The 21,588-nt window shown below is 36.4% G+C and overlaps 1 protein-coding gene across 2 annotated transcripts in view; it reads right to left on the reverse strand.

Moving 5' to 3' along the window:
- LOC115415447 (protein broad-minded-like) overlaps window positions 1-21,026 on the reverse strand; it is a 183,615-nt gene extending 162,589 nt beyond the window's left edge. The window contains exons 1-11 of one of the 2 annotated variants that reach the window (XM_030129015.1): window positions 20,932-21,026; window positions 18,127-18,295; window positions 17,859-18,023; window positions 15,500-15,677; window positions 13,952-14,023; window positions 12,883-13,008; window positions 9,118-9,196; window positions 8,352-8,455; window positions 6,490-6,551; window positions 4,900-5,050; window positions 4,754-4,813 (exon numbers count right to left, since the gene is read on the reverse strand). In XM_030129015.1, the coding sequence (XP_029984875.1) occupies window positions 4,754-4,813; window positions 4,900-5,050; window positions 6,490-6,551; window positions 8,352-8,455; window positions 9,118-9,196; window positions 12,883-13,008; window positions 13,952-14,023; window positions 15,500-15,677; window positions 17,859-18,023; window positions 18,127-18,281 (1,152 nt within the window). In that variant the 5' untranslated portion in view covers window positions 18,282-18,295; window positions 20,932-21,026. Of the gene's footprint in view, window positions 1-4,753; window positions 4,814-4,899; window positions 5,051-6,489; window positions 6,552-8,351; window positions 8,456-9,117; window positions 9,197-12,882; window positions 13,009-13,951; window positions 14,024-15,499; window positions 15,678-17,858; window positions 18,024-18,126; window positions 18,308-20,931 lie in introns of both variants that reach the window. The other variant, XM_030129016.1, reaches the window with a different exon arrangement.
- Between the last annotated feature and the right edge of the window lie 562 nt (window positions 21,027-21,588).

Below are 21,588 nucleotides of genomic sequence, written 5' to 3' on the forward strand. Positions count from 1 at the left end.
CAGGTTTTGGAAAATCCATTTCTGTCTCAGTGACGGTTTCAGATAGAAACTGGGAGGTGGAATTCAACACTGAAACTGCACTTAGAAGATCAGCAGAGTGGGAACAACACCACTGTACGACTTTTTTTTTCCCAGTTTTATTTATAAACGACTTGATTAAGCTTTTTTTTTTTAACCTTATTTTTATTGTTTGATTTCTGTGCAATACAGTACAAACATAAGGGGCATTTGGGATACACTGACCATAAAAAACCTTCATGACTAACAGCTGGTTTTAGAAAGCCTCAGATCAGCTGAAACACTCAGTTTACTTAAATCCAAGTTAAAGACCCACCTGTTCTCAGCTGCATTTGAAAGGTTTGTATTCATCACTTCAGATCTGCACTGTTTCTTTTAAGCTTAAAGTTTTTATCTGTTTTATCTATTTATCTGTTGTTGGTTTTTTCTTGTCTTTTTTTTCTCATGCCTATACTTTTTATTGCTTCCCTGTTGTAATGCTTTTAAAAGGCTTTTTACTTTTGAAATTTTACATTATCTTTCAAAACTCTGCACTGCAACTCTTGAATATGTGTGTGCTTTTATACTTTTGGATTTTATGTGTTGTTTTCTTACTTGCTGTTTTTAATCACCTTTTACATGTTTCTTTTAGAATGTTTTAAATGTGTTTCTTTTTCCCTTGTCGTTGTATTTCAATGTCCTGTGTGAAGCACCTTGAATTGCCTTGTTGCTGAAATGTGTTATATAACTAAACTTGCCTTGCCTTTTAATGTTTTATGTAAAGCACTTTGAACTGTCTTGTACATGAAATGTGCTACAGAAATCAGTGGCGGCTGCTCGTCTTTCAGACAGGGGGAGCTCATTGTCCGCTTACATCAAAAAAAATTGTCAAGATATTTAAACATAAATTCGGCCCTCCGTTCCTTTTTAAGAAAATGCTCAGTGACCTTATCGTACCAGTAGGCGTCTTTTCCAGGGACTGGACCAGTGTCCTCTGAATGTCCAGCAGAGCTGGTCTGCTCAGACGGCCTTGGCCCAGTGTGTTGTGGGTGTCAGACTTCAGCCTTTTTAAACTACAGATGCTCCTTTCACTGTGACATAGCCGACAGTTTGATTGATTTAACTATCTACACAACGATATTAAACTCGAACAAGAAATGATTAAATTATGGAACTGAAACAAGAAAACGCTGAAATTATGTTAAATTGAAACAAGGAAGTCCAATGAGTGTGTTTTATTTACAGTGCAAGAAATGAACGAGTAATTTCATAGTGGTTTCTCTCTCTCTTTCCCAGCAGAATGTGCGACGGTATTAAACTGAATTGTGTCAGTGAAGGAGCAGATCTGAAAACAGCTGTCAATCAAATGGGATTCAGCCTTTCGACTGATCCTCCAATCAGCACGTGGGATTCTGGCGTCCAGCCCGGCCGAGCTCCGCCCACAGCTCCATTCACCCCCAAAGACGCCCGGCGTCCGGGGGCGGGACAACATCGAGGCATTTATCCAATTAGTGTCCAGTTTAGAGGCAATGAAAAAACCTGTTCCACTCAGTCCCATTGAAGCCCAGAGACGGACACAGTCTGCGGACAAATGCACTGAGCAGAGATGGAGGAGAAAACACAGACACGGGAATGGAGGAGAAGTGAACAACATCATGTCCGTTGGTTTGTGATAAAGCTGATTCTGAACGAACTCATCTGTGAGATGAACGTGTTCTAACACATTTGTAGTCAATAAAATGTCAACACAACCGAACAGATTTAACCATTTAATTTATGTAATTTTAGGGGAAGCCGGGCTTCCACTGCAGTCTGTGAGAAATCACCACTGATAGAAATAAACCTGCCTTGGCTAATGTGATGCTGAAATGAAAACTGTCCATTTTGTCCATCTCTCCTGACACTGCTCTTTCTCAGTCCTCAGTCTATGGGTCAGACTCTCCATCTCAAATATTCCATTCATAATTTGTATCCAGTCATCAGTTGCAGTTGGGTCTAATCTGCACCCTTTCTTGGTAATAGCCTTTTTACAGGCTGCTAATAGTATTTTAAACAAATATCTATCATTTTTTCTGTCATTACCAATAATACATCCAAAATACATCACCAAACATGTTTTAGGGATTGCATAAACTATATCTTAACAATTGTTGACTATTGTTCCAGTCCTGTGGTCTGGATGCAGATCAATCTCCCAATAGAAGTGGGCGGTACTTTCACTGGAGGAGAACTCAACTAATTCAATCATCCAATCAGGACCATTATAACTAAATGCAATCACAATTCCTCAAAACTGACCAAACTTTGTAGACATTGTTCAAAGGACACTACATAAAAAATTTGAACGGAATCTCACCAGTAGTTTTGGAGAAGATTCTTGAAATCCAGACACTGGTGAAGTTGAGTTTGACCCTTCAAAGGTCACTCGAGGTCAAAGGTCATGGGCCCAAATCAAAGTCCATATATGACCTCCTATCAGTGCTCAATAGTAACTGTATTGATATCTGGAACCATTTACATGTTATAAAGCATCAAAATATGAACCATTAGAAGGAAAGAGAAATTAGTCCAAAACAGAAAATCTAAATTTCTCAGAACTGTGAACAAACTTTGTAGACATTGTCCCAAGGAAGATACATATAAAATTTAACATGACTCTGACCAGTGGTTTCAGAGAAGAGATTGTTGAAATTTAGACATTGGTGACCTTGAGTTTGACCCTTCAAGGTCACTCTAGGTCAAAGGTCATGAACCCATATGAGAGTCCATATATGACTTCTATCAGCGATCAATAGGAACTACAGCCATGGAAAAAATTATCAGACCACTCCTTGTTTTCTTCAGTTTCTTGTTCATTTTAATGCCTGGTCCAACTAAAGGTCCATTTGTTTGGACAAATATAACGATACCAACAAAAACAGCTCATAGTAGTTTAATTTCAGAGCCGATGTCTAGCCTTTGAACATGTTTTCATGATAAAAAACAAAATCCCTTCAGTTCTTCCATTGATATCTATGGCACTGTACCGACAAAAACAGTGCTTTTACACATTCCATGTTTTCTTTTCTGTCTGTTTTAGTCACATGACACACACAGGAGTTCGGACTGGATGGTATAACCATTGTTTCTGATGACTTTTGATGGTCTAATCATTTTTTCCGTGACTGTATATTGATATCTGTAACAATTTATGTGTTATAAACATCAAAATGATAAATAAAGGCAAATTTTTAATATTTCAAAAATTGAAAAATCTAAATTTGTCAAATCTTTGAACAAACTTTGTAGACATTGTCCAATGTAAGATAATTACACAATTTGAAATGAATCAGAGGATATGTTTGAAGAACTGTGTATACTGTGTATGTGAACTAATGCTATGTAATGTATGTGTGAACCAAGGTTATTATCGTTCACGAAAACTAATGAAATGACGAAAACTAGAGTTGTAAAAACATTTTCGTTAACTGAAATAAATAAAACCTATAATTAAAAGAAAAAAACAATAACTAACTGAAACTGTATTGTGAGTTTACCAAACTAACAAAGACGTGTAAAAATAATGGATAAAATTCCCTTCGTTTTTGTCTTTGTCAATGTCGGATTGATATAAAATTGATTTATTTCCCTCAAGCAATTTTAGCTGCTGGCACCATATGATATTTAAGGGTCCGTCACTTGTGTTCACTTGTGGTTTCCAGTCGTCTTCTGGTCCCCACTCTACCCGGAAACATGGAGACTAAAGTTGGGAGAAAGCAGCAGAGTCCTGTCTGGGATTTATTTGAATACGACGACAGAGAAGAAGAGAAAAGGTATAAAGAAACTAAAACTAAACTGAAACTAAGCATTTAGAAAACAACAAAAACTAATAAAAACTAGCAAACCTGCTCTAAAAACGAATGAAAACAAACTGAATTAGAGAAAAAAAAAAGTCAAAACTAAATAAAACTAAACTATAATGAAAAATCCAAAACTATTAGAACCTTGGTGTGAACTAATGCTATGTAATGTGTGGGTGTAGCCATAATTTTTAAAATATTTCTAATTTTATGAATGCTGGTGTTTTACATGTTACACAGGGACAACAATTGAAAAATAGCTTTTTTGCTAAAACTGGCCCATTTATAGAAATGTTCATTAAATTTTTAAATTTTATGTTCTTATCCTGGTTTTTATCCCGGATTGTTTTTTTCTCTTCTGGTTTTTATTGTGTTCTATTGCATCTTGTTTTTATTTTTTTGATCTTATTTATTTATTTTATTCTTTTCCTTATCCATGCTGCTGTACTGATGAATGGTGGAACACTGAGCACTTTTTGTCCTGTCTGTAAGCGTGATCAAGTACCCGTCCTACATGTTCAACGTATGGATTGTTGTGATACCAAAGCAATCACCTAGACTGCAAAACAAATCTACCAACGGGTACAAATAAAATAACCTTGACCTTGATTAATGTGTGCTGTCCCTGCTAAATAAACAAATCAATAAAAAACAAGAAATTGCGAAACGAAACAAAAACGACGCCTTCATAACAGCTGGTGTCCTATCTTCAGGTTGGACAAAAAGGGTTGGGACCAGCTTCATATCATTTCCCAAAGCCAGAACAGTCGGCGTTTTTTTCTAAGCGCTCTATAGATTGTGGAGTCCATGTGTTCTAAAGAGACGCTCAATGCTCTGTGGCTCGACTGAACGGGCTGAACTTTGCAGAAGAACAAAGGCGTCGGCAGGAGGCATTGATTATTGAGCGAATCACTCACCAGAGGTTTGTATTTTCTCTCCAGGAGTCTGAGAACCACGGTCCTGCTGTAGTATCCATGCTGAGGAGGTCAAGGACACGGATCAGACTGAGGAAGCTCAAAACAGGATACTTGGACTAGAACACCGGTCGGGTTCCGGTACATACCATCCACTTCTTAAACCAGGTAGCTTTAATATCCAACAAGGCCAGAAGGTGAACGGGCTCCAGGAACTTCTCTGTCCTTGGCGAAGTCGAGCCATTTTCAGGATGAAACGACAACAGGGAGAAGGTGCTTTCAATCACCTCCTCCATGTATCTGAAAGGAAAGTACGATAACACAGGAATGAACAGATCAAGAATATGGAGAAAATAAGAAAAGACTAATGAAACAAAAGCATTTTAGTTCAAACAAGGATGTTGAAAAAGCAAATGTGTGAAATTATACAGACCCAATGGTACTTTGGTGGTAGTCACCAAATGAATTTTTCTCTCTATTTAACCTTTCCTAAGTGATTTACCACCATATGTTATAATATTATCTTCTGAATGTAGTGTTTTGTAGGTCAAAATCATATATTTTCCTATATTTAATTTACTGATCATATACAGGGTGGGGAAGCAAAATTTACAATGAACATTTAGTTGTTTTTTCTCAGCAGACACTACGTCAATTGTTTTGAAACCAAACATATACTGATGTCATAATCATACCTAACACTATTATCCATACCTTTTCAGAAACTTTTGCCCATATGAGTAATCAGGAAAGCAAACGTCAAAGAGTGTGTGATTTGCTGAATGCACTCGTCACACCAAAGGAGATTTCAAAAATAGTTGGAGTGTCCATAAAGACTGTTTAGAATGGAAAGAAGAGAATGACTATGAGCAAAACTATTACCAGAAAGTCTGGAAGTGGAAGAAGCAACAAAAAACGTACCAAAGCTTTTATTAAAGCTCTCAAATCTAAAATCCTAAAGGATCCAACCGAATCCATGAGAAAAATGGCAATTGAACTTGAGGTAGACAACAAGAGCGTTAGAAATGCAGTAAAATATGATTTGAAGATTTAAATTCTCATGACTTTCAATAAACTAATTGGTCATACACTGTCTTTCAATCCCTGCCTCAAAATATTGTAAATTTTGCTTCCCCACCCTGTATATTTTCATTAAAGCTCAGAGTAAGTGAAGTAAATGTGAATAACCTGAACAACCACATACAATTTAAATTTCTTGAGAAAAATAAGTGCGATTTCAACAATATTATGTCTCAGCACAACTTAAAGACCATAGGGGGATTATCATATTGTTAAATTTGCTTAATTTTCATTCCACATTTCAGGTTGTTCACATTTGTTCTGCTTATTCACATCTTATTGTGAAAGGACAGTTTGTAAATGTAAATATTTTCATGACGTAATTTTACTTTTTTGCGTCAAACCAAGGCGAAGATTTGGAGTTGTCATTTTTTTTTGTTGGTTATTATGCTATTATCATTTTACTGTTTTGATCAAATCTGACCAAAAATAAGTCTGACACCCTGGACCGTTAATATATTCAGTGTAACTTTTGCATTTTACAGATTCATCCCACGGGCCGTATGGTTGACACCCCTGAGACAGAGCGCAAATTTCCTATTTACTAATGCAGTAGGATGTAAGTTTAGCATCAAATCAAATCTTCAACAACATGTGGAACAGAGACAGATCAACCCATACAGTGAATAAACAGTAAATAAATGACAGGTGGGACTCACTTCTCTGGATGCCGGATCCAAAACGTCGTCACCTCTTTTTGAAAGTCATTCATCAGCCGGACCTGAACCAAGAAAACCAGGCAGTAATTTAGTAATGACACAAAATCAAAACAAGAGCATGACGAAATGTTTACAGTGCAATGTAGTTTAGGTCACGACGACGCAAAGTGTCGAAAGTGTTGTACAAAGATATAGATAAAAATACAAGATATGATAAAACTAGTAATATATATTTATTTATTTATTTATTTATTTATTTTTGAGAGAGAGAGAGAGAGAGATAAAAATAATAAATAAGCAACAAAATTAGTGAAAAATTAACAAAATGAGACAAAAACTGAACAAAATAGAAAATGGAAAAAAATGAACACAAATAAAGAGCACAGTTAACAAACTGATAATATTAACATTTTGTTGCTATAGGTAGATAACGGGAAAAAATGTTAGATTGATTAAAAAAGTGAACAAAATAAGAAAAAAGTGACTAAAAATGGACAAACATCACCATCAAAATGAGTAAAGACAAAAAATATGGAACAAAATTAGTGAAAAATGAACAAAATGAGACAATTTATTAAAAAATTAACAAAATAGGCAAGAAAAAAAACCCACAAAAAAATAAGTAGCACATTTAACGAAGATAGATAGATGACAGACAGATAGAAAAAGTGACCAAAAATGGACAAACATTGGACAAACATAAGCATTAAAATGAGTAAAGAAAAAAAAAGAGCAAAATTAGTGAAAAATTAACAAAATGAGTCAAAAACTGAACAAAAAAGGTAAGAAAATTGACAAAAATTAACACAAATAAGTAGCACAATGAATAAATGAATATTAACATTTTGTTGCTAAAGATAGATGGATAAATGGGAAAACATGTTAGATTGATTTAAATAAATGAACAAAATAAGAAAAAAGTGACAAAAATGGATAAATATAAGCATCAAAATGAATAAAGACAAAAAATATGCAACAAAATTAGTGAAAAATGAACAAAATGAGACAAAATGTATTTAAACATGAACAAAATAGGCAAGAAAACAAACACAAATAAGTAGCACAATTAACAAAGAGATAGATGATAGAGAGATAGAGAGATAGAGAGATAGAGAGATAGATAGATAGATAGATAAAAACTGATCAAATATATAACATCAGTCTAATTATGTGATTTTCTTATATATAAATATTTGTTAAATTGCTACAGATCTTTTCCTTTATGTTAGTGTGTGTTTTGTTTATGTTGAAAAATCATATTTATATATATTTAATTTTAACATAAATGTAATAAATAACTTACACCATATTAATCCATCTGTGAGTAGGATGCGTGAGTATTATCATGTAGACGTGCGTGTGTGCAGTGTTTTATCTCCTGGGAAAGGAAGAGGAGGATGATGGGAGTCAGCGGTACCAGAGGACACACAGATAATGAGGTGTTTTTCCAGACGCAGTGACAACAATTAACTCCTTTTAATGTGTTTGACACAGACTGGAGGTTTAAAAGAACACGTGGAGAAAAAAAAAAAGACTAAATGTGCATTCTGAGTCCGTCCGACTGCAGCTCTGATGGATTTGGACCGTTTGAACGTCCCAGGTTCTGTTTTGGCGGCTCTGTATCGTTTACTAAATTGGCTTTTTATTGTTTTTATCACTTTGTTTGTATGATTCCTCCACTGCGATACTGTAAAGGAGAACTCTACCTCAGTATAGTCACGAAACAGTAGAAATCAGCTGACTTAAATGTTGCATGCTAACAGACTGAGGTCTCGTTGGACTCCATCAGACCTGATAGTGGACGCTCTAGACGGGAGGCAAACGGCGGAAATGTACGACACACGCTAGAGGAGACGCCGCACCTGTTTGAGCAGACGGCTGATCTCAGGTCTGTTGATGTCGATGCCGGCGGAGCGGGTCGGAAATCGCAGATTCTGACTCTGAAAACTCGACTCCACGCTTTTAGCTGCGAATCATCGGGAAATGGATTCAAGGTGCGATCAAGAACAAAACACATTCATTCAGCAAACAAAGGAATTAACCCTTAAAGAACTACCTTTTTAAAATAATTATTACCATTTATTATAATATCCTCTGCATTTTTTTTAGTATAAATCATGCATTTTCCTATATTTAACTCACTGATCATGTGGATTTTCATTAAAGCTCCAACAGTTATTACATCAAAACAGATATTGATAGACTTTGCGGTAAAAGTCCCCTTTTCTTCAGTTTTCTGTTTTTGATCAAATAATCCTCAACTTTAATCTGAGCTTTTTCTGAATATCTACGTGATCAGTGAATTAAATACAGAAAAATACATGATTTTGACTGAAACAATGCAAAATACAGATGATAATATTAAAATAAATGATGATAAATTACATAAGAAAGGTTAAATAGAGAGAAAAAACTGACACAAAAGTAGCACTGGGTCCTTATGGGTCAACACACCATTATTACACACACATATTATTATTATTGTTATTATTATTATTATTATTATTATTATTATTATTATTATTATTATTATTATCATTATTATTATTATCATTATTATTATTATTATTATCATCATTATTATCTTTATTATTATTATATTATTAGTGCAGGTAAATGCTGACCTACCCAAACTGGTGTAGATCTCTCTTGTCACATTCAGAGGAGACGAGGAGAAGCTTTTAGCGAAGAACTGCAGCACATTATCCTGAGGGAGATGAAAGGAGGTGAAAGGAGGAGGAGGCGTTATTTCAAACAATAACTGATGTGTATTTATCAAAGTGAAGCTCCTAACTATACGAATTAATGAGAGGAAATTCAATATCAGCAAAAGAAATGGATCTTCTAATGTAACTGAACAACAAACAAATATGCTGGTCCGACAATCTTTTCTTGTTTTTTTTTTAATTAAAATTACAGTGTGGGAAGACGCCGGAGCCTTCAGCTTTTATTAACGTTAATTAAAAGCCTTGAAATTGCCGACAAACTGCAGATAAATTAACCCTTCAGATGCCCAAGCGTTTTTCAAAAAATATTACATTTTGATATCTAGATTTCAAAAAGCTGCATCTGGGAGGTGGTTTGAGATAAAGTCAAACTGCAAATGAGAAAAATGTTGGCTGTGATGGGAGTAAATGTACTCATCTAATTTGCATATTGTGACATCACATGGCGGCGGCCATATTGGATTGTGTAACTTTTAGTAAAATTTAACTTGGAACATATTTACATGGAAGTTTTCTTTGTGTTTTTGGTTTTTTGTCATTTTATCCGTAAAATAAATGAACTTAAACATTAGTAGAGAGTGAATGCAGTCAGTTTTAGTATCTTTTCATCCAAATCTGTCCTTATTTATCCAAACTAAAACTAAATCAACTTTACTTCCTTACTAAACCAGTTCAGGACCACGCCTTTAAACTGGATTTACTTCTTCACTTTGAATAGAAACATGCCCTGAAATGGTGTTAGGACTGAAGGGGCACATGTCCGCCACCTATTGGTGGGAGGTGGGAACAAGATTTGGTAACTATCTGGAGCTATTATGGTCTGTTTCAGTCAGTTATGTCACTTGCCACAACTTTGGCGCTTAAAGGGTTAATGTATTTATTAGGCAAGGCAGCTTTATTTCTAAAGCACATTTCATGTACAAGACAATTCAAAGTGCTTTACATAAAACATTAAAAGCATTACAGCAGAAGGCATGAGAAAGACAAAAACAAAAATCAGATAAATAGGTAAAACAGATAAACAGATAAAAGAGACCAGCAGATAAAACAGATAAAAACTTTTGGCTTTAAAGGAACAGTGCAGATCTGAACTGATGAATACAAACTCTACTCAAATGCAGCTGAGAACAGGTGGGTCTGGAACCTGGGTTTAAATAAACTGAGTGTTTCAGCTGATCTGAGGTTTTCTGGGAGTTTGTTCCAGACATGTGGAACATAGAAGCTGAACGCAGCTTCTCCAGGTCTGGTTCTGACTCTGGGAACTGACAACAGACCAGATCCAGATGACCTGAGGGGTCTGGTGGGCTCATACTGGGTCAGGAGGTCACTAATGTAGTTTGGTCCTAAACCATTCAGAGCTTTACAGACCAGCAACAGAACTGGAAAGTCTATCCTCAGACGGACAGGCAGCCAGTGGAAGGAGCTCAGAGCTGGACTAATGTGGTCCACTTTTCTGGTCTTAGTGAGGACTCTAGCAGCAGAGTTCTGAATGAGCTGCAGTTGTCTAATGGATTTTTTTAGGTCGACCTGTGAAGACACTGTTACAATAATCGAGCCGACTGCAGATGAATGCATGGACTAGTTTTATTATAAAAAATGTATGAATTTCTGATGACGGTCTTTACCAATACTGTAAAACATGTGCATTTACTAGAACAGATGACCGACACGATGTGACTGCAGAAAGAACTGGGTGAAGAACTTTGGGAAAAATGGCACGTTTACAAAACCTGTGAGACAAACTTGTAAAACCATTAAAGGCGTCCATACACTGTGCGGTTTTACAGACGATTTCTCACTGGTGCGACTCTTTCTGGGATGGGTCCGATGTACCTCTAATGGTGTGAGAGGTTTGGTGCAGCGGACATGGGCTAAGGAGAAGACGTGAACACCTCACCACCAGCAATCGTGTGTTCGCAAAGAAAACGGAGCTGTTTGAAATCCTGCTCGCTCCTCGTGAGGGTATCGCCACGAGCCCATGGGCCTCAAATTCTCACACTGTGCATGCACCAACACAGAAGCGTACAGTAGCGTACAAGCTAACAGTAGCTGGCTATTGTCCTAGTGCAGTTTAGCTTCTGCAGCTTCCCTCTAGTTCCCTTTGCTGTAGGATGACAGCCCATACTGTCCACGTCTGGACAGACAACTCCTGCACCAAACACGTGGTCGTCTTTTCTTCTTTTTTGATTCCTCACAGATGATGGCACATATTACCAAAGCAGCTCATTGGTTTTTGTTTAGCACTTCCATTTCGTGACTCACACCAATACATGATTGTCTATGCACTTTTATGGATTCCTTGGTATTTTAACGTTGTATTTCCAGATCCAACACTGGAACATGTGGTGCGTCCTCTGGTGTATGGTCCTACAGTGTGGTGCGTCCTCTGGTGTATGGTCCTACAGTGTGGTGCATCCTCTGGTGTATGGTCCTACAGTGTGGTGCATCCTCTGGTGTATGGTCCTACAGTGTGGTGCGTCCTCTGGTGTATGGTCCTACAGTGTGGTGCGTCCTCTGGTGTATGGTCCTACAGTGTGGTGCGCCCTCTGGTGTATGGCCCTACAGTGTGGTGCGTCCTCTGGTGTATGGTCCTTCAGTGTGGTGCGTCCTCTGGTGTATGGTCCTACAGTGTGGTGCATCCTCTGGTGTATGGTCCTACAGTGTGGTGCGTCCTCTGGTGTATGATCCTACAGTGTGGTGCGTCCTCTGGTGTATGGTCCTACAGTGTGGTGCATCCTCTGGTGTATGGTCCTACAGTGTGGTGCGTCCTCTGGTGTATGGCCCTACAGTGTGGTGCGTCCTCTGGTGTATGGCCCTACAGTGTGGTGCGTCCTCTGGTGTATGGTCTTACAGTGTGGTGCGTCCTCTGGTGTATGGTCCTACGGTGTGGTGCATCCTCTGGTGTATGGTCCTACGGTGTGAGCAGTCAGGTCCCATACCAGCATCGGTCCATACAGTGTCAGAACATGAATGGTGAGCCTGACGTTACCATTGATTCGCACAGTTTGAGATGGAGCTGCGCGCAACGATCGAAATAATCGCACAGTGTATGGACGCCTTAAGTGTAAAAACTGTGTTGTTTGTCTGAGCAATGTGATCTTTGTAACCCCTTGACTTCATGACCTGTTTGTTTTGTTTTTTGTTTTTGAATCTGTAAAAAAAAAAAAAAAAAAAAAACTCCTTTCTTCTCTTATTTCTGTATACTATACTACCTTTTTTTTTTTTTAACGATTTGAGTTCCTTTATCATTATTTATGGTTTCTGTTTTTGATTTTCTTTTATGTTTTTCCTTATTTATTTATTTATTTATTTTTGGCCTGTGGGTTGGGTGGGTGGGAAGGGATGGGTGTTGACAGTCAGATATGTCATTCTTGATTGCGCATTGACTGTTACGAATTGATATAATGTCTGTTGTGTTCATTGAAAATGTTCAATAAATATAGTTGGAAAAAAAAAAAAACTACCATTAAGTGTAAAAACTGTGTTGTTTGTGCAATATGATCTTCATAACCCCTTGACCTCATGACCTGTTTGTTTTTTGTTTTTGAATCTGTAAAAAAAAAAAAAATCATTAATAAAGAGTTAAAATATATATGAATTTCTGGGACATGGACTATAATTTCTGTGTCGCCGCTGTGTTGAGTAAATGAAGGCGATGTGGACTCACGCTGAGGTCGGGGTCGGACTCGGCCAGAGCTGCACAGAGGTTCCTCCGAAGGCTGCTCCAACTCTCACAACTCAGCACGTCGGACGGAGGAGCACAGCAGAGCACCTGCAGAGCCTCCCATCGCACCTACAACAAACACAAACACAGTGATGGGACTGGACTGAAGGCTCATTTATTCATTTATTGATTTATTTTGCACATACATAACTATGATCAAAGTCATAATAAAACAGTAAAGGTGCAGGTCGAGGCAAAAAGTCTGAAATGACATGTTTTAAAGCCTCCATCTTATAAACACTTAAACATTATAAAAGTTATGAGACTTCCACAGTCCATACACATTCACAATTCATTAAAAAAAAGAAAAACAATATAAATACATACATCTGTATTAACCCTTTCATGCACACTGGTCACTACAGTGGACAGCTATTCTACAGCTGTTCCCTTGTATATTCATGGATTTTGTTGTTCTTTTTTTCTTTTTTTACACATATCTTTATTAAAGTTTTAAGACACTACATATCTTTTCTGACATGAATTGGTAACATTATGTAGATCTCTCCTGAGCATAAACCCCCAGAATCACAAGCTCTCCCCATAGTTTTCACACAATTTATCAATAAATACATGTTTCTGTGCGTCAAAAATTAAACGTGTGGTGTCCAGCTGAGTGGACATTTTTGCAACTTCATGAAAAACAGGTTCATGATATTTTTTTTTTTCATTATTATTTTTTTTATGTATTTTTAATTTTTTTTCATTATTTTTTTAATTTTTTTATTTTTTTATTTTTCAGAATAAAATTTTCAATTGCATTGTTTTTTTCATGCCTAAACAGGAATAAAAACACTCAGGAGAAAATGTTGATTAAGGTTCTCATAATTTGTGCATGAAAGGGTGAAAGTGATATCATAATTGATTTCCTTAAATATTTCCTAAATGATATCTCTGATGCGCTGTTTCCAAGAACATGTGAAAATTGGCTCCACATTACCAGTGTTGTGCAAGTTACTTCCAAACTGTAATACATTACAGATTACCATCTGTGCAGACATCACGTTCCCACCTCTTTGGGTCGGCTGGAGTCCAGTTTTTCAGTCAAAGCCTGCAGCTGCTCATGTCTGATGAATCCATAACTCTAGAGAGAATAAAAAAAAAAAAGGAGGTGAGACTAAATCATGAAAGGCTATAAAACAAAAGTCATAAAGAGATTCTACTGTTAGACATTAAGTTTTACAATCAAGACATGTTTTATGCGCCATTCTCTGGGTTTAATGCTGCCTTCAGGTGCTATCGGGAAGATGATTCTATCCACTTGAGAATTCGAAATTATGTTTGCGCTGTGTTCAAGTGCTTTTTTTTGCCGTAGTGAAATGAAAAATGGCTGACGCTACTTGTGTAAAACAGTTTTGGATGTGTTAAATCATTTGCTACAGCATTTTTTTTTTTTTTTTCAAATTATGTATAATACAAATATGTAAAGTCATCAGGTAACAGCAGCACAACATTAATAAAAGCAGCGTTTATCATTCATTCATTTTCTGAACCCGCTTTATCCTCACTAGGGTCACGGGGGTCGCTTGGAGCCTATCCCAGCTACATAGGGGCAAAGGCGGGGTACACCCTGGACAAGTCTCCAGTTCATCACAGGGCTGAACATATAGAGACAAACAATCACTCTCACATTCGCACCTATGGGCAATTTAGATTAACCAATTAACCTATCAGTGCATGTGTTTGGAGGGTGGGAGGAGCCAGAGTACCAGAGAGAACCCACGCAGACACGAGGAGAACATACAAACTCCACACAGAAAGGTCCCACCCCCTGTCGACTGGTGATTGAATCGAACCCAGGACCTTCTGTCTGTGAGGCACGAGTGCTAACCACTGCACCACTGTGTCGCCCATATATATAATATAATTTACATAAACGCATAATACAATAAGACATACACTACAAACAAAAGTTAAGGATATTTCTTTTTTTTTATCATTTTTGCCATTTGTAAATAAAACTATGTCTGGTCGTTAAAAAAATGTGTTTCAATTCACACACAAAAAAGTAAAAAGCACTGTGCGACAATCCCAAACGAAAAAAATAGCCCAAAAATGAAAAACACCCTTAACTTTTTGTTTGCAGTGTACATATACGTACACTTGAGATCAAATTGGGCTGAATGTGGAACCTGAATTAAAACGACATCCCTGAGTTAAAACATCGAGAAAGAAAGAACGGACCATGTATTAAAAAAAAAAAAAAAAACATGCTACTTGAGCCATTTCAGTTTTTCCGTATTTTGAAAGAATATGTTACGCGGTGGATTTGTTCATGAATAATCAGCATATGAATGGTTTCACGCAAACAGAAACACAAATCATATGTTTATTTTTATCAACCTGGTAAAGAACTTAGGTGGAAATAGTGTCATGTTCAGAATAAGAGCTGAAAATCCAATATTTACTGTATTTTTATAGCGCTCACTGGTTTGCCAAACATAAATGAGTAAGAAATGGAACACCAGTCAGTCCAAATGCCGTCCACAGAACTTCATAAACGTAGGAGTCATCAATAACACGTGCGGAGGTGCCGAACACGTCAAAAAGCCGGTCTGACCTGGTTGAAGGAGGAGTCGCTGTCGGAGCAGTTGTCGTTGTACTGGCTGTTGGACTGACTGGACTGCTTGTCTCGGTGCATCTCCTCCTTCCTCATCTGGTCCTCCTCGAATTTACCGATCAGCGACTCCACGACTAGAGTCATTGTGTTTTTCAACGTCTGCATCATCTGCTGGTACCTGTCAAAGAAAAAAAAAAAGCATTTAGGTGCGTTATTGATCAGGGTTAATGTTATAGTTCTTTTTTTTTTTTTAATTCTCTTTTTATTAGAAAGGCAAATGTCCATTACATACATTAATTACAGAATCATTCAAAAAAAAAAACAAAAAAAAAAAAACATTAGCATAGATACAGAAAGTTTCGATCATTATATCCATATTGCCCTTCTAGAATTTCTTTTTATGGACCATTAATTTCGGTTGAAACATTAATACAACAAAACAGAACAGGGGAGCGCGCCACCTCATACAATCACAACCTCACATAAAAGCAGACAGATTTACACAAAACACAAATACAATCGAATGAAATCCGATCTGATTGGTTTTCGTACTCAGTCCATTTGGACCAGATATTATATTTTTTTTCTTTTTCAGCTTTGAGGGAAAAGGATATCTTCTCCGTAACGTAAATCTCATAGACAGTTCCAATCCATTCATCAATAGTGGGCGGTTCTACTTTTAACCGTTTCCTCGTAGCTGATTTCTTCCTGGCTGCCAACAGTTTAGCCAGTAATTTTTTGTCTTTAATGTTCCATGACTCAAACGGTAGACTGCCCAAATACATGGTTTCAAAATGTTATAGTTCATGAAAAACACTGGTCTACAATTTTTTAGAAATGATTTGCTTCACAGATTAAATGTGCTAAATGTTGATAAGATTAATTGGAAAATAAATGACAAAAGTGCCGGTTTGCTGATGTTTTCAAGGTATATGATGAAGTGTTATGACACATATATATTGGTTTATGTACATTTATATAATAGTTTTATAAATCTTCCACTAAATAGAACCTGTAAAGTGAATGTATTCTAATGTGCAGACAGTGTTTGGAAGTGGATCTTGTAGCTCTGAGACAAATATTCCTTTTGAGTCAAACCCATTCTTTCATTAATTCTTGAATTTCACATTTTGACCCAAGGCTGGATCTTGGAAACTTCAGCCAACCAGCATTTTTGACTGGATTTTTCTTTATCAGTGACTCTCATGTGGTAAAATTTCATTACTTTTATTCTGGAAGCGTTTTCCTTGTAGACCAGTGAAATAAGAGTAAAAGCCAGGGTTTGTACACATTTTTCGAGCACTTTCCAGGGTCATTTTCACCTCATCGCTGGGGTCAAACATATCTACAGGAATACATATACTGATGTGTCACCTCTCTGTATATAGCTTTGGCTTGGCAACTAACCCTGCAGAGTTAATATTAACCTTGCGTTAGTCCCCTGGGGGGGTTTTGTCACCCCAGTTTTGCTTAAGTGCTCGTAATTTCTAGTTGTCAACTTATTTCTTTTTCTCCCTCCCAGTACTCTTCTAACTCAACAAGAGTGGATCACATGTAGCGTGGCGCAGTTGTCCTTGGAGGCAGACGTCGCTTTGTCCTTCTGGGGTGTTCAGTCACCCCACCAGACTAACATGGGGATTTTTTTATGATTTATATATAATTACATACAATTCATATGTAGATATAATTACATATTACGTATAGGGCTGTGTATTGGCAGACTGAAGGGCCTCAGCCCCAAATGTCACATTATGTTGTGGAATAAATGTTTTGGGAGCTCACAGGTCGTTAATTTTGGGATCCTGCACACCTCTTATTTTTTGGATGTTCATCTTTTTACAAAAATGTCCACTCAGCTGGACACTGTGCATTTAATTTTTGAAGCAAAGAAACATGTATTTAAAACCCATCATCAGAAAGTGATGTACTGTGTGAAAACTATGAAATAAAAACATTTTTAATGCCACTAATCTGATGTTTTCTCACATTTTAACACACTCTAATACTAGTTATTACTCACTTCAAGGAGATAATATGCAAAAAAAAAAAAAAAAAAATTAAGAAAACTGTTAATTACAGTCTAGTAACAATTAGAAATTGATTTACAATAAAACATGTTAGTGCAGATCAGGTTTATCAAGAACAGCAAAGTTACAGTAATGGTCTGAATGTCAGTGTTTGGGATGGTGCATAAGCGTCCACTGTGTTGGCTGATACGGAACTAAAACAACAAAATCCATGAATATACAAGAGAACAGCTGGAGAAGAACTGACCACTGGAGTGACCACTGTGCATGAAAGGGTTAGGTATACTACAGGGAGGCAGAGGTGGGTTTGAGGGGAACACATGTAGACTCACTCATCCGACGCCCTGGTCTTTCGAGTGACGGCGTGGATCAGGGTGTCGTGACCTGATCCAATGGCGTGTTGACCGTCCCCTCGGCTCAGGTTCTTGGTCTCCTCCTCCACCACCGTTCCCAGTGAATTCTCCACATACTGACGGAGGTATTTTACAAAGTCATAACTGAAAGGGAAAATAAAATAAAGTCACTGTCTGTGGTTTAAACCGACATGTGACACCCCGTCTGAGCGCCAAACTTTCTGAGTTCAGTTCAGCTCAGACTTACTTGTGGAAGTTCTTGTCCGTCTCCTCCAGGTGCAGGAGGATCTCTTCAGCACATTCAGTGGACGGAGCGGCAGAAATCCTGTCGCTGATGCTGCGCAGAAGCTGCTGGAGGAGCGACTGCAGCTCCACCTCATCTTCAGCCAACAGCTGAGACATCTGTGGTGTTGAACCTGAAGACGGGACACAAACGGGAATGTTCTTTTTATTGGAAGGGGAGTATAATTACAGTAATTATAATCTATGTATTTTATAGTCGCAGCTGCTTCATTTAATCTTACATCGTTGAGATACATTAGCAAAGACTGTTAATTACTGGTTGTTTTTCCATTGTTTTTAAATTGTACATCTTTTCATGTCTTTTTAACCCTTTACAACCTGACGTGTCATCACTGACACACCCTGTGCATTTACAGTTTGGATGGCTGTAACTCTTTCACTGTTTGTCCAATTGGAAAATTTCTAACGGTTTCTGAAATGTGAGAAGTTGCACTTTATCGGCTTTATTGGGTCATTACGGTAATGGCCATGTAGAGATGCAACGATATGAAATTTTCATATCACGGTTACTGTGACCAAAATGATCACGGTTATTATTATTATCATGGTATTGTTGAAATTGTGCTCAAAATGTTCAAAAAGTACTAATACACACACTGAAAATTAATTTAACCAAGTTGTATTTTGAAAAAAACAAACAAACAAATAAAATAATTGGCACAATGTACCTTCTGTTGCAGAAACATTCAAATATTAATCTATTCTTGTATTTTATTATTTTATTTTAGTTTTTATTTATTCTTCTGCACAGCACTTTGGTCCACTGAGGTTGTTTTAAAGTGCTTTAAATAAGGTTGGATTGGATTATTTTATCATCACCAATAGCTGTTTTAAAGTAGTTTTTCATAGTTTAAACAGGTGTAAGTGTATATGAAAAGACTAATCAAAACAAAGATTGAAAACTTAAATTTGTAAGTGAAGAGATTTTTTGTAATTGATAGTAATAAAGTTTCAGTGCATTTTTAGTTTTCATGACCTTGACAGATTTTACACCAAAACTACACTAATAGATTTATGTTTCACATTCATTTACTGATGTTACAAGTGACTAGAATAAGAGCAGAAAGTCTTCTTTGCTGGTGTCAATGACAAGTCTATAAACAAATTCAAGTCAAGAAACCTTTATATGAAGTAGTTCAAATCAACTCAACCTTAAAACACTTGGAACACTAAAATGCCAGTAGAGGAAAAAGTTTTCAGACACCTTTAAATTTTCACACAATCTCAAATGTTATCATGAAATATTTGCAGAAAAATCTTATTTTGGTGTTTCAGTAGGTGTGGCTGCAGCAGACACAAACAAATGCAAATGATTTTTTTGTTTCTTGTTAACAAAAAAAAGGAAACTACATATTGCTTGTATTAAAAAAAAAAGGTGTCTAAAATATCTCTGTATTGAGTAAAGCAAAATATGTTAGATTATAAAGCAATGAGAATTTTATATTGTTCACTTATTCTGTCATATTTGAGTTCTTGTATTGAAGTATGGGCCAACACATAGGAACACAAAGCCATTGTTTTTATGACAGAAAAGAGCAATAAGAATAATGTACAATGTTAATTTCAGGTAACATACAAATGAACTGTGTATTAAATTTACAGAGTTAGCTTAATTAAGGACATTGTTGATTGTGTTTCGAGCGAGAAAAGGACTGATTTGTTTTAGTATGACAGGATAAAAAACATAGAAGGACGTTTAATTTTAAACAACAAAGGGTAAGGACCAATGTAAAGCAAATGTGGGATTCTTTGGCAATGGAAGAGAAGAGCTGTACACATATCTTTCAATTTAAAAGGTTGTATAAGGAGAGAATAGAGAAGCTTTAAAAAAACAAAAAACAAACATGTACTGAAATCATTTTACTTATGGATTTTTGGATTTGTTAATTTTTATTGACAATCATATAAACTGTTTTGTATTAGCAGTAACGGCAACTTATCTGATGTGAGATTTTTTAAAGAAAGGAGCAGGTATTAGGCCTGTAAGTTTTCTTCATCCTGCTATTTTCTAATCATTTCAACTGGAATGAATAAATAAATGAAATGAAAACTAAATTCTTCAGTTTCAACATGTTATGCCCCTCGAGAATTAAAAACTACTTAACAGAGTTCAATAACTTGTGTGACTTCTAATAGCTGCATCACAAATGCATGCAGTGTCCAAAACCTTTTCTCCACCACTGTACAACACACACATAAATGCAGCTGTAACATTAATTAAAAACACCAGGGACCATTTCACTGCACAATAACTACTATTCTTTCTCATACATTGAGTACAATTTGTAAATAATACTTACATATTGAAGTAGGGTGTTAAATGAAGCACATTTACTTGATATAAATCTAATAGTAATGAGTTAATCCTGTGTGTTAAAGGCTTGTAATTATAAACAGGTGTGTTAATGGGGCTTAATGCCTCTATCTAGTATGTTAACCAAAGTGCCTAACTAAAAATCTAAACCCACTTTCATGCATTATTTTCTCTGGAAATAGTATCAACATTCCCTGTGAACCATGCAGATAATGTCATTTTTATTCATGCTTATGTATTTATTTTCCATTTCAGACTCAGAAATATTTAAATCATCAGTGTTTAGCCTGACGCTTCTTTATGCTAATGCTAATGCTAGCTGCCAAACTAAGCACATTTAGCAACAACCGCGTCTTGTTTTGATAAAAAATTAACTTCGCGGCAGCACAAGCCGATAAACGCGGCCTCGTAGACGGTGTATTTTAAACCGGTCACCTTGTTATCTCCTCGGCTGAAACCTTTCTTTATTTATCCAGGTAGGTTTAGCATCTTGGCAGCGGTGAGTAGCGACAGCTGCGTCTCTATGGAAACCTTCCCCGCTCTGCTGCGCGTTTACAGCGGTGCATTGTGGGAATGCTAAAACTTCAGGCTCCATCGGAAACAAGCAATTCACTTCTAAAACAGAGTGGGAGGATATCTAAACAACGCGCTACATTTATAATATTTATAATATAATAATAAAAATGTAATAATTACTGATGATGATGATGATGATAATGATAACGTAATAAAAATGATACGTTTATTTAAGTGATTTCCATTAAAGTGTTGTACAACAAATAAAATATAAGAGTAAAAAATTATATAAGAACAGGTTATGGTTGCCGCAAAATTTAAAAAAAAAAAAAAAAAAAATCTACATCTGTGCATAATTATGAACTAAGCAGTTTTTAGTGGGCTATATGTAAATATATTAACCCTTTCATGCACGAATTATGAGAACCTTAGTCAAGATTTTTTTCTTCAGTGTTTAGCCATGAAAAAAACAATGCGATCGAGTTTTTTTTTCTATGGAGTTACAAAAATATCCATGCATTTAATTTTTGAAGTAAAGAAACGTGTGTTTAAAACCCAATATCAGAAAGTGATATG

Source organism: Sphaeramia orbicularis, chromosome 24 (assembly GCF_902148855.1).
Source record: "Sphaeramia orbicularis chromosome 24, fSphaOr1.1, whole genome shotgun sequence".
Lineage (NCBI taxonomy): Eukaryota > Metazoa > Chordata > Actinopteri > Kurtiformes > Apogonidae > Sphaeramia > Sphaeramia orbicularis.